The following is a 20,697-nucleotide window of genomic DNA, read 5'->3' as shown; positions in this document are numbered from 1 at the left end:
CATTCTTTGACAGTGCAGTAACAGAGAACAGAGTATTAGACTTAGGGGTTATGCTGTGGGGGGTGCACCAGAGCTGGCATTACTTAAAAACAGCATGCTCAGATTGGTCATCTTGACTGCCTACATTTCTTGCTGCATGATCTGATGTTTCAGTTCTTGAAATTATTAACAGTGAAGGACGTTTTTTTTCAGTAATACTTGAAATATTGGTAAATTTTGAAGGTTTAGAGTTTATGCTTTTTTCAATACCTTACTATATGATTTTCTACTAAACTGCTTATTAATTTAAAGATTACTTCTCAGATGGTAAATGTCCAAACCCAAGCACTCATGCAGCAAATACTAATTAAAGAACTTTTGTACATTCAGGACTTGACTGTTTAATTCAGAACAAAATCATTGACATTCAAAGCCCATCTTTTCATGGTTTTTATATTACAAAGTGAATGAAACACTTTAAACACAATTATAACTGAAGCACACCACAGCCTGATAATGTACAACATATCCAGCGTTTGGTAAACTGCTGTTATCAGCAGGCTGAATTCAACACTGAATTATAAATCAATCCCTATGCCAGTGGCATCTTACTATGGGAACATTTATATGCGGAGAACATCTCCACGCCGAGAACCTCTCAGCGGAGTGATTTAGTTACAGTTCAGCCTTCTCTCGTGAAGCCCACACAGTGAGATATAGATGCACATGTAGAGCCAAAAATGGGATGAGTATATTTAGCCCCTCTTTCTTTTGATGTTCTCCCCCTCTCCTCCCCTCAGCCTGCTTCTCTCGCTCTCTCTTCCTCTCTCCCGTTCTAGTGCCATCGCTTTACAGATAAGTGCTTGTCTCTCCCAGAGGAATTGAAATATCTGCAATGACATTGTAAACACAGTCAACAGGGCACAACACCATTAAGTCGTCCATGACTCAGCGTTGGCACAGAGATCCTGAGCCACTGCTTTTAACAGGAGCAGTAAACTTGCCTTTAGAAAAAGGAAAGCAATTTCAATACGGAATGTGAAGCATTTTCAATGATGTAGTAGCTTTCATGTGAAAATAAGCCTACTCAACCTCAGCCACAGTGAACAGTTTCAACACTCGGCACTGCTCGTTGTTGTTGATGATCCATAGCCTTTCTCCACCACTGTTTGATTTCAGGCAATCTCCTAAAAAATAAATTGCTCAAAAGGTCCTGCAAAACACACAAGCACTGAGAGTAAAAAGTTGATGACGTGTGTGATGGGGTTGAAAACTTCTGTTTCTGTGTAATCAAACCCTTTCTCCATCAGTCGGCTTTCTGTCTTCAAGTGAAAAGCAGGGCTTCTGAAAATAATGATCACCAATGTGAACTTCTGACTCTATTTTGTTGCTTTCTAGAGTATTTTTAGACACCGTTCACAAGCCTCTCCACAACCATTTCCATAGACCAGACAGCAACACAAGAAGTCATGTTGCATTTTTAATATGGGGTCATATGAGGACTAATTTTTCTACCAATAAAAAAGCCAATGTCATGTTCTCACTGTGTCATCATCACAATCACTACGTGCATTGTTCTCTCTGAGAAACCATGAAAAGTATTTCTGACTGCAACATGTTCAGGCCTCTTCTCTGGGAGTTTTCAAGAAGTGCGTCAGGGAGACCGAGTGAAACTATTACCCAAGTGGTAGATGTGGCAGATTAAACAACAAGACAAGTGGGTACACAGAGGGTCATAAATTACAACTTTTTGCTGAAGAATAAACAAATCCACTTAAAAAATTTTAATTGCAGCATTGTATTTTTCTTTCAACCCCTCACAATAACCAACACAGAAGCTTTTTTTAACCCATTCACTACAAATTACTTTTTTAGATTATCATATTGATATTGTTGTGTTGTAATATGTTCTAGGCTGTTTGGACTCATTAAACTACAGCAACAAAAACCCAACACTGCAAACATCTGACATGTGGCACGGTGTGATAAACCATCACAGTGAACATTGTCTCTTCATTTATTTGTCAACGTTGCAGTTGAGTTGATGCAGTTAAAGTATGCCCTGGATTTGCAAGTATACAATTCACCACTTGGAGAGGCAAATCATGTATATTTAGTAACAAATGAGCACAAATGAGCACATGTCCCCTGTGTGATGGTGGACACTGTAAGTGCATCTTGATGAACTGAAATGGTTCGTCTGTGTAAGCAGCAGTTGTGTCTGGAGTGACTGGGTTAGCCGGTCTGACGCTACACTGAATGGTGGCTCTGTTGCAGAACAGCGAGCCCTGAGCCATCTGACTGATCAGGGACACGAGGTCAGCACTTGATGTTCCCTTGACATTGTCTCCGTTCTATCTCAAATCTTCTTCCCATCATGTGACTTGCCCCTGGCGGCAGCTCAGTATTCCTTTCAGGTCTGACATCTTTGAGGGGTCACTGCTGTAAAAACTAATTATGCAAGCGAGAAAACTACAGTTTGTGTGCATGTCCTCATGTGACCTGCCAATGGGAATCTCTTGGTTTTCCTGTTAGGGATTTGCATCCTTATGGGCCACAGACGCAAAAACTAATTATGCGAATGTAAAAACGACACTGACATACATGTCAGCGAGTCAGCTGGTTTCTAAAGGTGGTGTTTATTTCAGGCGAAGCTGATTTTCACATGCGTATACAGTAAAAGTGAGCCAAAAGTCATAGCTTATCTCTTCATGCTCTAAACACCCTCCAGCTGGTCCCATCTGACCAGGCCTTTATATACACTATGTGGTGCTTTTGTGTTGGACTACAGCTGATCTTGAAGAATGGACTCCATTATACTGTGGACAAAGTGATAGACATTTCACACTCCAGTTGCTCTAAAACAAAACTACTTTAGAAGGTAGATGACAGGTACAGCATCATCCCATTATCCTGACCCTCGCTCCCTTCCTGAACACAAACTGAGGTCAGAGGCAGTTCAAGGGTAACAGGATCGTCTGTTTGCATTCCAGCACTGCATCTATGTAGCTTCAGTGGTCAGACAGTCCAGTGTTTGTGAGTCCTAGAGGCACGTGACCTCCACGTCCTCCCCTGAAGAGCAATAGGTCATCTGATGAGGGGGGAAAAGGGTTATCGTTGGGATAGGGTCAGTATGTGCTGTAGTGAACGAGCATACTCAAGCGCCAAGAATAGACATCACCCAAAACCCCTAAGGCAGGAGGAGGAGGAATCTGGGCCCTGACACCCTAGACTTGACAAAGACTGAGTGGAGGGGGCATGGGGGTTAGAGTGGAACTGGAAGAGGGCAAATGAGAGCCTCTGTGGTATCCAGTCCTCAAGCAGATACTGGAATGGTGACAATAGCAAACAATGCAATATACACTATATTACCAAAAGTATTCGCTCACCTGCCTTTACTCATTCTATGAACTGAAGTGCCATCCCATTCCTAACTCATAGAATTCAATATGATGTCGGTCCACCTTTTGCAGCTATTACAGCTTCAACTCTTCTGGGAAGACTGTCCACAAGGTTGAGGAGAGTGTTTATAGGAATTTTTGACCATTCTTCCAAAAGCGCATTGGTGAGGTCACACACTGATGTTGGTCGAGAAGGCCTGGCTCTCAGTCTCCGCTCTAATTCATCCCAAAGGTGTTCTATCGGGTTCAGGTCAGGACTCTGTGCAGGCCAGTCAAGTTCATCCACACCAGACTCTGTCATCCACGTCTTTATGGACCTTGCTTTGTGCACTGGTGCACAGTCATGTTGGAAGAGGAAGGGGCCCGCTCCAAACTGTTCCCACAAGGTTGGGAGCATGGAATTGTCCAAAATGTTTTGGTATCCTGAAGCATTCAATGTTCCTTTCACTGGAACTAAGGGGCCAAGCCCAGCTCCTGAAAAACAACCCCATACCATAATTCCTCCTCCACCAAATTTCACAGTTGGCACAATGCAATCTGAAATGTACCGTTCTCCTGGCAACCTCCAAACCCAGACTCGTCCATCAGATTGCCAGATGGAAAAGCGTGATTCATCACTCCAGAGAACGCGTCTCCACTGCTCTAGAGGCCAGTGACGGCGTGCTTTACACCATTGCATCCGACGCCTTGCATTGCACTTGGTGATGTGTGGCTTGGCTGCAGCTGCTCGGCCATGGAAACCCATTCCATGAAGCTCTCTGCGTACTGTACTTGGGCTAATCTGAAGGTCACATGAAGTTTGTAGCTCTCTAGCAATTGACTGTGCAGAAAGTCGGCGACCTCTTTGCACTATGCGCTTCAGCATCTGCTGACCCCTCTCCGTCACTTTACGTGGCCTACCACTTCGTGGCTGAGTTGCTGTTGTTCCCAAACGCTTCCATTTTGTTATAATAGAGCTGACAGTTGACTGTGGAATATTTAGGAGCGAGGAAATTTCACGACTGGATTTGTTGCACAAGTGGCATCCTATGACAGTTCCACGCTGGAATTCACTGAGCTCCTGAGAGCGGCCCATTCTTTCACAAATGTCTTGTTTCACAGTCTGCATGCCTGAGTGCTTGAATTTATACACCTGGGGCCAGGCCAAGTGATTAGAACACCTGATTCTGATCATTTGAATGGGTGAGCGAATACTTTTGGTAATATAGTGTACTTGGGAAAAGCCTGAGCATGAGATTGTGTTTACAGTTTTTATCTTAAGCCTCAGTTCTTGGACTTTTTATTTTGAACTCTAAAGCTAAACTTGATTGACACTGGGATTTGATATTAAATTGAAAAAAAAAAAAAAAAAAAAATCAAATGTGATTAGCTGTTTTGATGAGACCGACACACAAACTACAAGAACAAGAGTCATCCCGCAAATCCCACCCCAGTTCTCTGGCCAGTTAGAAAAACAGAAACAGAAGTCCAACTGCAACAAACCTTTAATCAGCTCTGCAGATAAGAAGTAATAAAATGATATCTCTCACACACACACACACACACACACACACACACACACACAATCTAAATTAGTAGTAGGCGTATGTCCAGACATTCACGGCAGCTAACAACGCAAACAAAGCCTTCAATGCAGCGTGGCGCTAGTTGGACTTGGTCACATACAGTCTCCCAGGCCTCCCTCATAAATCAATGCTATCCAACTGAGGGGGGAACTGAAGAGTGCCAACACTAAATCCAATTATAAAACGGGCTGGCACCACTCAGCCTGATGACGGTGTCCACCTGAACCCCCAGGGGTGACAGCAGAGCTGGGGGTGCCAGCGTCAGCGGTGGCAGCCGAGAGGAAGACAATCAGAAAAGGAAGAGGTGTGTGGGTGTGTGTGTGTGTGTGTGTGTGATTGTCTGGAGTTTGACTAAATGTGTGTACTTGTTCTAACAAACAGGGTTAGTTGAGTGGTGCCCTATGGGTGTTTGTGTTTTTTTGGCACACTGCCAGCGGCACATATCTGAGTAGAGCTCTACGGGCGCCAGGCGCCAGCTGAACCTTTTTATTTCAGCCCGCTGCTGCAACTGCTGGTCAACTTGACTGCACCCTGGCACCTGTCTTACATACATACACACACCCACAACATGAAAACGTATACAATAGAAGCGAAATGCATGTACCACGGAGGAGACTCAAATTAAGCTGAGGCACCTGTCAAGGATTTACCAAGAATGACCATGTTAAAGTATAGGAGGGAGACATCTCTGATATCCTGAAGCCAAGAGTTGTGACCGTTCCTAGAAGTTTAACTCATCTCTCAACTTGGACAGCAGCTGTGGAGTAAAGTACAGCTCCAGACAACTGAGCTCCAAGCAGATTTTTTCATTTTTCCACAGGCATTAGAATTATAATACAATTCAGATGTACTTGGAATGATTATTTAAGTACAACAATTTTCATAGCCCTAGCTGAAAATTGTATTTGTTGGCAAATCAACACGTTCTCCTAAATCTGGAGAACAAGATTCATGGTCAAAGGCATTGCTGCAACATTCTTGTGCCTCATTAAAATGCTGTTTTGACACACATTTTAATTTCATCAAAACATTTCAACTGTGATTAATTTATTGGAATTGGCCATTTTGCGTTTTAAATAATATTTTGGCAAACTGTGCTGCCCTGAGTCAGACCTGTTCTTTCAAACTACACACTCACTGAGCTGTATCAAAGCCTACCCAGGACCCTAAGACTTGCCTAAATGCGGACATAACATTAATGCTGCACCACAAAGTGCGAGGGGAAGTGGAAGGGTAAAAAAAAAAAAAAAAAAAAAAAAAAAACCTTGTATGAGGCTTTTAGAGCCTCATGCACTGTGCTCTTAAGCAAGCAAGAGCCCACACAGCATCCCTATTAGATGAGCAATTTCTGAAGCGACTATGTTTCATGAACGCTGCTCTAAAGTGTGTCCCTGCCACCCTGCCAGCTGCCAAGGTTACAGCAATCAATTGAGCATCTAAAGTAGCCTGCAGGTAGTCAGAGGGGCCACCGACTGACATTGTCAGGAGATATTTGTAAGTGTGCCCTAACTACAGGTCTAAGTATAGCACACACACACACACAAGGGTGACTGTTGTCCTTAGACTTATAGGTTGAACATTTTAAAAGCCTCAGAGCCAGGCAGTTACTAATCTTACAGTAAATGGGCTGATAAGGAGATAAGACCAAATCCTCAGACCACAACAGTTTGACCTAATTTACATCTGACACTATCATGGATCTCATATACAAATTCTGCCTACATGCAGCATCATTTTCAGATACCTTATCAATATGCACGCTACAAACTGACTCACTCACCACAATATATGCTGTCATACACAACACTCCCTTTCGTATTATCAGTTACCATTAGGACTGACAGATGCCTTCCCTCGCTACGCATCATTCAATTTCCTGGCAATCCTGACCCATTTTTGACAACGGCGCATCTGACATGCCTGTGTTCTGTTCAGTTTGCTTTTCCTCGTTACATGAATGAATGAAATGGTATATTCACTCACTACCATTATCATTAATTCATTTATTCAATGCTTTATATGTTTTCTGCCTGCTCATTTGAATTATCAGATGGATTTTCACTAACATTTAAAAAGAAAACAACTCGGAACTGAGTTGCTTAATTCTGCTGCTTTTTGGCATAGAAAAAAAAAAATGTTGTTTATGCTTGAAAACTGAAGCCATCAAATTACCAAGGACGGTGACAGTGAAAATGAACAGGCCACTTTGTCCTCCGACAAGGGGTTTTCAGTCGCCAAACCCCAACATGCAAACCCCAGCATGCAACTCCTGCCTATGGAGCTGGGTCCAGGCCTGGCTCTATTTTAACTGTGCCCCAGATTTCCTCTCCCTCCCCAGGCTAACACCTGCACAGGATCTATAAGCAGCAGCCGTCTTCCAGGTCTGAACAAAAACAGCCCATCTTGCTCGATCCGCAATTGTCTCATGACTTTAGAGCAATAAAAATATATGCTGAAGTATTTAATTGATGCTCAAGGTATCCATCTTTGGGTAATCCTAGAAAGAAGAAAAAACGACATTAGTCAAAATTCTGTGTGAAAAAATTAGAGAAGTTTTTGACAGGCTCCATACGACTTCCAAAAGTTAAACTACAGGTAAGGTCAAACCTTTACTTCTAAACTGCATTTTTTCTCTTTTGAACATACGTAAAAATGCAGACACAATGTAGGGATTAAATTAAGTAAAACCAAAAAGCCCAATTTGTTGTTGCCCACAATTCAAAGTTCCCATCTGTAGTTCTCCCCATACGAGTTGGTGGTGTCCCTGCCATCTGTGACAATGATCGAAAGCAGACACTCAAGGCCGAGGCCTCCCAGTTAAATGCCGTTTATGCACAAAAATCACGAAAGAAGTGGAACAAGCCTTTGAGGTAACCCATTTTGGACCATGATTATGATTTGGAGCAGGCTCTTTAAAATAAATGTGGGCTAAATGAAAATGAGGACGGAGTGAGACGATGGACTTCGCCCAACATAGATGGATTTGTCTCTTGATGGCCGATACAATAACTTAAGTAGGCTCCTCTCAGAATAGAAGCCCCATAGATCAACCACCTAGCAACAAAAGTGGAAAATCATGCTGACCCAATTAGTGCCGACTCTCAGCAGAGTATTGTTATGGCCCGCTTGAGTTCACTTCAGTCCAGGCAGATGGTTCCCCCAGTTCTGGTGGGCAGAGTTTTGTTGTTGTTGTTATTATTGTTAGTATTATCATCATCATCTTACCCTAAATTGCTCAAAGGTATAAAGACTAATTCTTGCCCCTGGGAGTGCTAACTACAATCTTCAGGTAAAGTCACTGTAACACTGTATCACTCATTATTTATCTTCTTTTCCTCTCTCTTCCTTCCAGCATGTATTCTGCCTAGTCATCATTTTTCAAATAATTAAAAAAAAATGTCCTCACTTACAGTAGATGCTGTCATCAGACTATGAGACTTTTACAAATGCATTTAAAATTAGTAGCACCAGGAGATGTTGCTATCACATGTATGTATGTATGCATGTATGCTTTTGTTTAGATATGATCCGTTTTCTGGGTTTTATATTTCCAGCAACACAGCTTATAAATATAATCTTGTTGAGCAGCTGACATGAAATCCGTGTATACAGTGCCCTTGAGCACTGTACACAGCATTAAAATGATGGGACTAAAAGTTTATCATAATCACAGAAATCCAAAATTAGAGCAACAAAAAATATGATCGATATTGCAACCAAGGTTCATCTGTCCAACAAACCACCAAAGCTGTTCTTTTTTAATACTTTTTGTAAGTTGTACAGTAAATACAGCAGGTCTTCTTGAACTTGAAGTTCAAAAGAGAAAAAATCTTGAACACATTCCTTATGTTTACATTGGTATTTGAAAGAGACCCTCTTTGTAATCACAGTGTTGCATTTAAGACCATTTGTGGATGTGATAATGACAGGGAAGTCCAAGGTAAATCAAACATCCAAGTGCAACTTTGCAGACAAACAACACCAAACAAAAGAGCTTTTGTTTGTAATGCCGAGATCCAGTGCTGCTAGACTGATGTGGCTGTTATGTGGCAAGAGGCGAAAGCATGATTACAGTGACACAAGGATGTTTACAGCATCCTGACTTTATTTACCGGTTGTTATTTCAAATTCATCAATTATCTATTTCGCCCAAAAATGTCACACATGACACCAAATTAGCAAGGTGAAATTGAGTGGCTTCACACAAGTCATAAGAAATATGGAATTTTAATATAATAATTTTATCCTAATATGGGAAAAAGTGAGCAAAAACTCCTGTTTGAGAAATTATTGATTGGTGATGAACTTATTTATCAATAAGTCATCGTTCCCCAACTTTTTTTCACTCTTTACAGTTCTCAGTACTCTGGTCTGTTTGTCAGTTTTGTTCACAGTTATAAATTAACAACACTGTCTGCTCTGCTTATTATAAACTCTGGCCATAAAACAATAGTGCCCCCCTTTTATGGCACCAGCTCTCAATCACTGCACCGTAAACAGAGGACTCAGCCAGCCATGGGCCCTTATCAGGCGCTGCTGAGCTCAGTTCTATTCTGAAGGTGCTGTTATGAAACACTGAGTGGGAGTTGTAGTATTATACATAGCTGCCTGTGTAGGCCAACTCTTTAATCAGTCACTGTAATTGCCGGGATGGACTTTGAACCACAGACATATTTGTCTCCGCTTTTCATCCATGGCTAAACAACTAAGAGGAGGGAGGCAGCAAGCGCTTGGGCCTCGGCTCTGCAAGGCTCCTGTCCCGGACCCACGAGCAGCCAAGCATGGAGGAGCAATGGAGGGGTCACAAACTGAAGAAAGAGTTTCAACTGAGGGTGGGACATAGAGGGAGAGACAAGGAATGGAGGGGGTGGAGTGGCTCAGAAAGAGGGAAGAAGGGAGTGCAGAGGCAGCAAACGGAGGGGACATGATGGTACACAAGTCCCCAGTGGCAGATTAAGTGCTTTTAGGAGCCCAAACAGGGCTCTCCTCTGAATACTAAGACCTTTCATAGAGGCAACACTGCTACAGAGACACAACTCCAAAGCTTTTCCTTTGAGGCCCCTGCGATATACGAGGCTTTCAACTGCTTGTGCAAGAGTAGGTCTAATTGGAAGTCGAGGCTATACAAGGAGGGGGTTAGGGAGGCGGGCGCAGAGAAGCTAAGGAGAAGAAGAGAGGCAAGGAGGGGTGCTTGATTTAAGAGGCCATTGTTTTAACAAGTACATTCTGCCTCCCCCTGCTTTCTCCTCATGGCCTCCCCTTCAGATGCCCACACTCCACAGAGTCAAAAGGCGGCGTTTAGCCCCTGTGAACGAAGAGGGGCTGGGCTTGTTTTGACACTTTGTCCTCCTTGGCTTCTGTGAAAAGGCCCCGCTTCTATGGGCCACTCGAGTTCATTAGGGAGTGCAAGCGCTTTCAGTCGCGTCCCCATTCCGGCTCCAGACCTCAATGGGGCCTCCAAAGCTCTTTACTGTTTGTACAATAAAGACCCTCATCACCTCCACAGCAACCACCTCCATTTCCTTCATCACAAGCCTTGCTGGGTTAGTGTCTGTAGGGTAAGAGTCCAATGAAAGAAAATGGTGAAGAAGAAAGAGTAGTGCAAACGAGGAAGCATAAGCATGAAGACATGGCAGAGAGGGAAGGTGGGGGAGAAACATTCGCCCTTCCTCGAAGTATGAATGACGACGAACAGTGTTTCACCTGCATCGCAAACTAGCTCCAAGTGCACTCTCTCGGGTCAAGCCTTGTGTGTTTGTTTGTATGTCTGTGTCGAGAGTCAAGTTTCAGGTCTCACACTTTCAGGTGACATCACTGTGCGTCAGTATCGAGGAGACAAAAGTGAGAGATGTCACTCTAGAAGGGCAAAGGCACTCTGAGATCATAAGAGCCCCGAGGAAGTCTCAGCTGCCTGTGTGTATGTGTGTGTGTAGATGTGTGTGCATCGGCTACACTTTGAGATAATTACTGTGAGAGTGGGGTTATTTTAAAGTTTGCTAGCAAGCAATTAGTCACCTATGGTATGGTATGTTATGTCTCAATTTCTATTTGAATCTATACCTGAGGCACAGCAGACTCTGTTGATATCATGAACTTGGCACTACTATGGAAGTAGGTTACATTACATATGCTTCAGTTTTGTGCATAGGATTTTGTTTCATGGCACAGTTTCATGGCACAGTTTCATAAGACCTTAAATGTGTTCTGGAATTTGACTTTACAACCACACATAGGAGAAATAACTGGACAAAGGTGAGTGGCAAAGATTCCAACATACAGAAAATACTCTGAAGGGACCAGGGTTTAGGCAGTCATGTCAGATCATGTTGTACTTTAAAATGTAAAACAAACAGGCAAATTTCTGATAGATGATATAGGATGATAATTAGGATGTTATTCCAGTGCGTACGTGCATTTTACCCTACCGCCCGCTAAATAAGTGATTGCTTCAAAATCATGAGGTGCCAGAGCAATAGGCACAGTATCTTGAATCATAGTATTTTCTGCAAGGACAGACATTTTATCCTGTTTGTTGTGGGTATCTGTACTTTCAGTGGTGAAACAATTCTTTGTTTAATAAATTAAAATTCAGTATCTATGTCTGGACTGTTGAGTGGACACAATGATTGTCACATTAAAGCAGAGTTTTTGTGTGCCTGAAATTTCTTTGGATGCGTTTTTAATTCTGTAGGTGCTATAGCCTGGCCCTTATTGGTTTCAGCAGCTAGAGGGACATCAGATACACAGGAGGTGCTTCCTTGCAGTTGTATAGTTTTAGGGAGGTGTGGGAGGGAAAGGCAACACTGATACACCATGTGCTCATACTGTGTGCAGTGTGATCAAAAAGTCCCCCGAGTTGGTTCAGCTGCTTTTCTTCAGAGCTGAGCCACATATCAGTGTCAGCTGGTGCATGCGTCACATTTGGACAAAAATGTTGGACCCTAATAAAGTTAATCACAATCATCGGCCATTAACAACTGATCAGACATCTTTGCTTCCTGTTGGAGCAATCAGTTTGATTCACTTTGAACACAGTTCTGGCAATTAGGTGCAAAATGGAAGAAAGAGTGATTGGCTCTATTCAAAGCTACCCATTACTCTGTGAATTTATTCCGTGTTTGATTATTTGATGTTGGAGAACTACAGGACTTGTTTTTCACTACACTGGCACATGAGGATTCTAACCTGCAACCAAAATGCACAGACATGATTAGTTGATGTGTTACAAGATTCAACACTCACTAGTGCTTGTTGGGGAGAGAGTGTGTGTGGGGTCTCAGTCAAATCATATCACACTCTAATCTTATCTGATGATTGAACTGGAAGCAGTGTGTGTTTGTGTGTGTTGTGTCCTGAACATATGGCTGAGCAGGCTGTTGCCTGCATGCCTGCATACAGGCATGTTGAAGGAGGTGAGAAACCTTCATTCAGCTACCTTTTGGAGTTGATCTATGAGACAGCTGCAGGCCCCCATCTGCAGGACCCCCACTGGTGAACAGAGAGGGTGGGCAGGACGGTTAAAGATTGTGACCATAAGCAACTTGAAAGAGTTTAAGGAGCTAAGCATAAGAGGAACAAAGATATTATCAGGAAAACAGAAAAAGAAGGCAAAAATCCCAACATGAGAATAAAAAGCAGCTGTGTGGCAAAATAAGAATGAAAAATACCTGAAAAACATATACAAAAAAAAAAACAAAAAAACCCCCAAAAAAACCAGAAATGGTCATTCAGCTCTGGACTATGAGTACCAAATACCCAATATCCTGTAGCCTTGACAGGTGGCGCTGAAAAGTTTGCAGAGCCACAGCGAGCACCTAACAAACGTCACAAAATATGCTACTTGGTTGTCATGCTATCGCCTCAATTGTTTCAAACGTTTTTTTGCCATGATTGTAACTGCTTTCAATTGAAGTTGAAAGAGGACGGAGCAAGCCAGTGTGTGTGTGTTTAACCGATTAGCAGGCTGAAGATTTACACTATAGTGTGGAGAAGCAAAAAATGGAAAGGCTTCATCTCCCACCATCTACAGGGCATGCATCTGCGAACACACACACACACACACACACACACACACACACACACACACACACACACACACACACACACACACACACACACACACACACACACACACACACACACACACACACACACCATGGTCTCAGCATAGTGAATGAGGTCATGTTGAGTTAGTAAGGAAGCCTTTCTTCCCTTGTTTCTGTAATTATTCATATACTATAAGCAGCTGGCTATGTTTTGTTTTTTAAACATTTCTCAAACAGGTCAAAACAAAAAACATTAAGCACTTGTTGGATTAATCTACAGTGGTCATGTTCATGATAAAGAAGGAACATGTCCTCCAGTGCCACGATAATGTGTTTTATGACAACAATGGAGGTCTAAGGCACAGATGTGTGAGTTATATCAGGCTTTGGCTACACAGGCAATACTTTGAAAGATAAATCAATTGTTGGTCTGGATCTTTTCATGGAATTTCATTTGGCAATTTAAAAAAAAAAAAAAAAAAAAAAAATCTACAGTACAATACCTTCTTCAAAGCTTTCCTCTATTCGTTTGCTCACAATCTTTACAATTTAAAAACATCCTGAAAACCAAATGTCATGATGTCTGCAAGAGATAATCTTCCATCTGAAAGAAGGTTCATCAGTAAAGCAATGATCATCCAACAGAGGAATATTCATATGATTAATTGCTATTCATTAAAAAAAAAAAAAAATTAAAAACTTTCTGAACTGGCTATTCATTTGCAAGATTGATTGGACCCTTCCCCTCCCTAACAGATGACATGGAGACAACTGTCTTTCATTGAAAAATTGTTCAGATGTTTCAACTGCCCACAGACAAAAGTCATTTCCCAACCATATGTTTATGTACGTTGCCCACTGTGAAGTTTCAGCCTTTAGACACGCTGAAAATATGGCTGTACAAATTCCTAGTCGCCACTCAATTAAGGCTGGACCCATACAGACACTGGCATCAGACAAATGTCTTCCTTTTGTCTCCAAAGAGCATCCCATGATGTCTTGGTTACCGAGACAAAACACAAGAATAAGTAGCTTATTTTCAATGCATGGCTGAAACTGAATTCCAGGACGTGAAGAGACCTTTCATCAAAACAGCTACGATCATTTCTCACTGATGTCTTCTTCTAAATTTTCCAGAATTTCATTAACGTTCCTACAGATGCCCCCCACCACCACGTCACAGAGAGAGGACTGATGCTTCAGAAGAATTGAGTTACTATGGATCTGTACAAGTGTGTGTCCTTCAAAATGCCTTTGTGTCCCTGCCCCCCCCCACCCCCTGGTTGTGCTCAGACAGCGAGTCTCCAGCCCTGCTTATCTTTCTGTCCTCTACAGCAGACCCCCGCTGAGACAGAGAACCAGAGTTTATTACAGTCTCCAATAATCTGCAACCCCCAAGGAACTTAGTTTCATACTACGTGGCCTAAAAACCGACAAACGTCTCTTCTGATACCAAACCTCCGTGGTGACATGTCCTGAATTTCATATTGGACAAATTTTACTGTCACAGTAAAAAGTAACAATATCAAAGTACGCTTGTATTGGCTTGTAATGTCATTTGACAAAACTTGTACTCTGTGAGCAAGTTTTTGTTTTACCTGAAATAACAAATAAACTGATGGAAAGAAAAGAAATCTTTATTCAAGTAAACATAATAATTTTGTCATAGATGTTTTAATGAAAATGTCTTGCTTGTGTTTCCAGCTTCAGATGAGAATGTACTACATTGATAGACCACTTTGTCTCTCATTCACCCTCACACTCACACACCGTTGGCCAATTGCTCTCCCTTTGGGAGCAATTTGGGGTTTAGTGTCTTGCTCCAGAACACTTTGCCATGTGGACAGGAAGAGAGATCAAACCACCAAGCCTACAATTAATTGCGACCTCTACAACCTGAGCCACAGCTGTCCACTGGCCAAATACTGATTAATCAAAAGAAAAACTGAAAATGACAATGAGTTAGTTTGGGAGGCTAATTTCCATCAGGTGTCTGTGACCACATTATGAATGCATTAAGCATGGGCCCAGATGAAAGTTGCACAGTGGTGCATGAAGCCCAAATAGTTTGATTTCCGTAGTATAAAATTAACTGGATCTTTCTCATTGCGTGGCCCATAAAGTATGCATACTATAGACTTTGGCAGGAGAGCTGGCTATCGGCTTAAGAAGATTTTATCATGCAGCTCTTCTTGACTTTCCAAATAGTATCTGACCAAATGAATCTAAATCTGACACTAAAATGAGTCACTTTGCTGGGGTTGTGATGCTTCATGAAATGAATCCATCGTTTTGCAGCAGCTTCTTTCAAAAGATAATGTTATAGGAAAAACCTTTTTGGGCCCCTGCGCGTCACACGGTGTTGTAATTACACAGTTAGGCCACTACGTCAAATCAAAGTCCTTAAAGCCCAGCACACTTCCTGGGGGCTTGGGGCAGATGTTAAAATGCATATTGATCATTTTGCCTTTCTTTTGGTAAGGAACAAGGAGCTAAACTGCACATTAAATTCCCTCAAACAACCAGTCATTTGAATAAATAAAACACATAGGTGGAGATCTTTCATCATCCTTGTAGTGCAGCAGCAAAAACACTGTAATATAATATAAAATTACAGATTTCTACAAGTGGATCATAACCGCCAACTGCTGCTTACCACACTAAGGGCTGCCAATAGTAGACTTTGTTTGCTTGCTTATGTGCTCTCAAAACAGACATCTGTGACATATATTAGCACTGTGAACATAATTGAAATGGGCCCAGGGGCAGTGGCATCATGTTCTGAAATCAGACACGACCCCAAAGACGAGAGCCTGCCCGGGGGTCTCTCGCAAAGGAGGCCGGCCTTGCAAGGAAAGAGCCAGGTGATTTATAGGAAGGTAGAGGAACATGAGGAGAGGAGCGGCAGGGGGAGGGGGTTCGAGGTCTGACATTTATGCATATGGGAATGTTGGAGGGGGAGACTTCGAATCAAGTAATCATAGGTTACCCCCACTGCTACCTTGGAGGTGCAATTCCATCCCTTCAGCGGAGACACACAAAGCACAGTGGGGGTATCAGGTGGCCCAGTCTGCCTTCCCCCTGGTGAAAGCAAAAGCCTGGCTGACACCAACCTAACCAGCTAGACCAGAGGAGGGCACACATACATGCAGTCAGGATACAAAAATCACATGCACTCATCCAACATAGCAGCTTCAGTCTCAGATCCATTAATGAAACTTTCACCCTCATCCTCCCCCTTGAATGGCTTCAGCCTCGACAAGAGAGTTGCCAGAGTGGAAGGTGAATGCGCATTTAGGCCAAAACAATCAAACCGTGCCAGGAGTACAGACAAAGGCGTCCCGTTTTATAGACGTTGAGCCGCGGCCACATCCTTCAAAACGACCTTTCCCTGTTGGGGAAAAGTATCGTCGCCTGCTGCACAGTGGAATCTGTACCAAGAACAACTCGTGGCGAGCAATAAATCTGTCTGTAAGCTGAGTTATTCAGTAATATCAACATTGCAACACCATTAATACCAACACAATTACTCTGAGGACACTTAATCAAAAGTGGTGTTGGAGCAATTTTGCAAGACAAAGTCATACATTAATATTGTAATGCTTGCTGGGTACGCAAAACCAAGCCTGCAGGCTACTAGCGAATGAGCGTGTGTTAGTCGAGGATGAGGAGGGCAATGTCTGGGGACTAATCAATCCGAGGAGGGGATACAGGCAGCGGGGAAGGGCACAGGGCCAAACTCTCCACCTCCTCCTTTCAGCCCGCTTTGTACTTCTACTGCCCACTGGTGACACAACTTCCGAGTGTCCGGGACCAAAACTGAAACAACAACAACAACAACAACAACAACTGTTTCACGTTTTTAGTACCTCACCTTAGGTGTAGACTATAGGTATAAACAATATAAAAATGTTCTTTTTGCATTTAATGTTATGTGATCAAGGAGCCTTCCACTTTTTAAGAGTACATTTGTCTTAAAGTTTGACATAAGCAACTCTTTATTTCAGTTTAAGTGACCTTCAGCTGCATCTTCAACACACTGCTAGAAACTCATTCCCTCACTCATGTATCAAGTGAAAATACCAAACATTCACCACTTTCACCATCTAAAATGAATGTGATGATGTGCTGCTGCTTTATAATCATTGAGAAGTAACTGAATAGAACGCCGTTGGATTTTGGAGGTTGGACAGAACAAGCAAATTGAAGATGTAGCCTTGATTTCACGGAGGCTATGATCGACATTTTTATGATGTAAATAATGGCAAGTTGCGGCCCACCTCTTTTCTTTGTGTTTTACTGTCATCATCCTCAGCCTTTTCTGTTTCTTTGTTTGGCTGCAGCAGCTCTAACCAACCAACCCCGCTCAAGGAAGGAGTTTTTTGGATAGTTGCCAAGCTGTCAGATTCGTACAGCAGCCTTGTCTCGGTTTAGTCCTGCTCAGTTCTGCAGGATCATCATGCAAGACGAAATTTTGATCCTATCCCTGGCGGATTATGGATTTATCTGTCAATTATGCTTTACCGCAAGTACAAATGTGATCTAATATGCAGCGATGCCTTCAGTGAAACAATACTAGAGGTTCTAATTTAACCTGTGAGCCCAATCAATAGTTGATTAGTAAATGAGGAGGGTTCAGTGGGGATCATGGGAGTGGAAGAGGGGTTGTCCTGTCCCAGATGACATCATTAAACTGTATAAAACACTCTCCAACACGCCATTAGTCCAACCCAGCCCATTACTGCAAGGCCAGTAGACTTGGCTGAGAAGGCATTTTGACCTCACACACATGTTGGAGACACACACAGACACACACACACAGACACACACACACACACACACACACACACACACACACACACACACACACACACACACACACACACACTAAATAAATCGTAGCCTCGGGTCATCTACTGTCAGCTTAGACTTGCAGCTGGCCTCTATAATGAAATTCACTGTACACAAATCACAAATTAAAGCCGTTACCAACCTTTAGTAATCTTTTCATGGACACATAATGTCAAGACAATAAACAGCTGATGTGTCAGGGTTGGGCCGATTTGTCACTTTTGCGTGGAGCATTTCATTTGAATTTTGATTCTTCATTTCGATTCTACAAAAACATATATATTTCTATGCTGGTTTCAAGTTCAAGTCAAGTTTCCGAACCACTGGATAGCTGTGGTATGAGATCCCGTCTTTAAAAGCCACCAGCCTTAAAATAATGCCATTTGTGAGAGTCTGAGTGTCACAAGGGTTTAAATGCTATTTCAGAGGATTTTCCACCCTGACAAAAGTAAAACTCTGCGAGGAAAATGTTTTATCTGGAATTCCTGGTAATAATTAAAAGATCCTTAACAGAAAAATGGAATGAGACACCATCTTGAAAAAAGCTCTAACCCTACCATACCAGCATCGGTTGATCTGTATGTTGAGCGTCATGCAGGAAAATGCCAACAGCAGCAGCTCACAGTCACGCACAACAGTCAACGACATGTTCAAGACATGATACAGGCCCGGTAGACTTAATTGGTTTATGATGGAACAAGTCCGTAATCAAAAGAACGCCCCCCCGCCCCAGATAAAGAGGGGAGGCGGGCGGGGGGGGACATTGATAACTACATCTGAATGGATGAAAGAGCCAACTATAAATAGGATGCGGATCATCCAAAGGGGCTTTTGTTTTCAATTGGGTATTGAATCTTATCTGGCTGACATTTTGGAGACAGTTTCCTGGTGACATTTAGGAGTTGTCACAATTACAGCAACCTCCTTTTGAGGTCCAACCAGCCAATTAACAGATAGAGTGTTGGTTAAATCTGTTCCTATTATGTCAGAGGGCAGAGCACCTGCGTGTACTATTGTGTGTTTATGCACGGTGCTTAGCCTAGCGAGTGTGTGTGCGTCTGTGTGTGTGTGTTTAGAAATAGCTTCCGTGGGGTCCTTACATTCCAGCGGCTGTTCTAACATGTTGTAAATACAAGGTGTGAGAGAAAACATAGGAAGGGGGTGGTGGAAATCACTCAGAGCTATTACAAGTGCTGCTCAGGTCGCAAGGACTGAAGGGGGGGGGGGGCAGGATGTTGGTTATCACAGATAAACAACACCGTTCACCTGCAATCATAGCCAAGAGCAGCATGCTTGGTTTACTTTTTTTGAAAGCTTGGAAAATAAAAGCACTGGCATACTTGTTAGTCGTATCTCAATGACACGGTTCTGTTTAAAGTCAATGGGTCACCTGCACAACAGAGACAAAGGTGCATCTTTTAAGTAACCGTTAAGAACTTCATATTGTCTTATAACCCATGCAAGACCACACAATCCATTTCAAAACGCTCTTTCTTGCAGTTCATATCACATTCTGAGCTTCTAAGCATCGAAGACAAGCTACAGTTTGAAAGAGCGATCACATGGATCTAAGATTTGGGGGTTTTATTAAAACATCAGCCCGGACTCATGGCATTGTGCCTCAAGGTGGAGACCTGACAGAACATCAGGCACATCATGCATACACCCCTCATACTGTACTACATACATGCCCGACCTGCATGCGTGTAACAAGAAAAACTGCCTCAAAGGTCCTCTAAATATTACACCCACATCATCATAGATCAATGCATTACAAAATGTAATACTTCTATAACCTGGGATACAGGATGAGTAGGCTACAGCCAATAAAGCTTCAAGACTGCAAAAAATAAGTCTGAAAAGTGCACATATGGGAATCAAAAGCAGCATTTTCACAAGTCAAATCCATAAAATAATCTTGCGCTTCAACAAGCATGTTGTCAAACAAGCTTTAAAACACACACACACACACACACACAAACACACACACACACACACTTTCCACTACAGTTTCTATTTTAACCACCCTAATTGCACTTTCTAACAAGGGGAAACTTGGCTGCTGACTGGAAATGGCTGGATACGTGAGTCAAAAACCGTTTCACGGAGCTTTTAAGGAGATAATTTACACACTTACAGACAAAACAAGAAAAGAAAAACACATATGCACACCACCGACAAACACCGGCGGTGCGAAAATACCTCCGCACACCTCCTCCAAAAACACGCTCGCATGCAGTTTCCAACTCCACTTTGCGGCGTTTTTTTAAACGGACATTTTCTTACCTGGAGTCTGGCTGAGCAGCAAAGTTACCAGGGAGCCCCACAGCACCGCGGCCGGCTGCATCTTGTACCCCGCTTTTCTCTCGCTTCTCCCGGGCTTCCCTTTCCCCTTTCTCCCTCTTCTTCTTCTTTTTCTTGTTCGTCTTCTTCTCCTCCTCTCAGTTAAATATCTACGGGCTTTAGTTGCAAGAAAGACGCTCCGGCTTTCACGCTAACCTCATACCATGACTGACTTGTTAGCCCCTTTTCTCTCCCCGACCTCCTCCGCCTCCTCCTCTTGTGTGCGATAACGCGACAAACCCGGGATTAAAAAGTTAACTCTGAGGGCTTCAGCTCAGCCACGGTCTCCAACATGTTGTGCTCCGGCTCCCTACGCTGTAGCCACCAAAATGAGCTGTGGGCCGTACCAAACGCAAGCCGCGGGGGAGCCAGCTGCGTCCGCCGCGGTATTTTTGACCTGCCCTGAGCATAAATGAGCAACAAGGACAAACACTTAAACGTTAGTTGTTGTAAAGATACACACCAAAAACAAAAGCTCAAAATGTTCTTTGAGTGTTAATGTTATGCCTACTA

General features: G+C 42.8%; 1 protein-coding gene across 2 annotated transcripts in view; it reads right to left on the bottom strand.

Annotated features, from left to right (window-relative positions):
* The window catches only part of lrp4 (low density lipoprotein receptor-related protein 4), a 113,885-nt gene extending 93,415 nt beyond the window's left edge, over positions 1-20,470 (bottom strand). For both annotated transcript variants that reach the window (XM_037095884.1, XM_037095885.1), the window contains exon 1: positions 20,128-20,470. In XM_037095884.1, the coding sequence (XP_036951779.1) occupies positions 20,128-20,188 (61 nt within the window). In that variant the 5' untranslated portion in view covers positions 20,189-20,470. The remainder of the gene's footprint in view (positions 1-20,127) is intronic.
* Positions 20,471-20,697: the final 227 nt, after the last annotated feature.

Source organism: Acanthopagrus latus, chromosome 4, assembly GCF_904848185.1.
Source record: "Acanthopagrus latus isolate v.2019 chromosome 4, fAcaLat1.1, whole genome shotgun sequence".
Classification (NCBI taxonomy): Eukaryota; Metazoa; Chordata; class Actinopteri; order Spariformes; family Sparidae; genus Acanthopagrus; species Acanthopagrus latus.
Note: the sequence above shows the minus strand (reverse complement) of the source record. Positions and strands in the feature narration are given on the sequence as shown.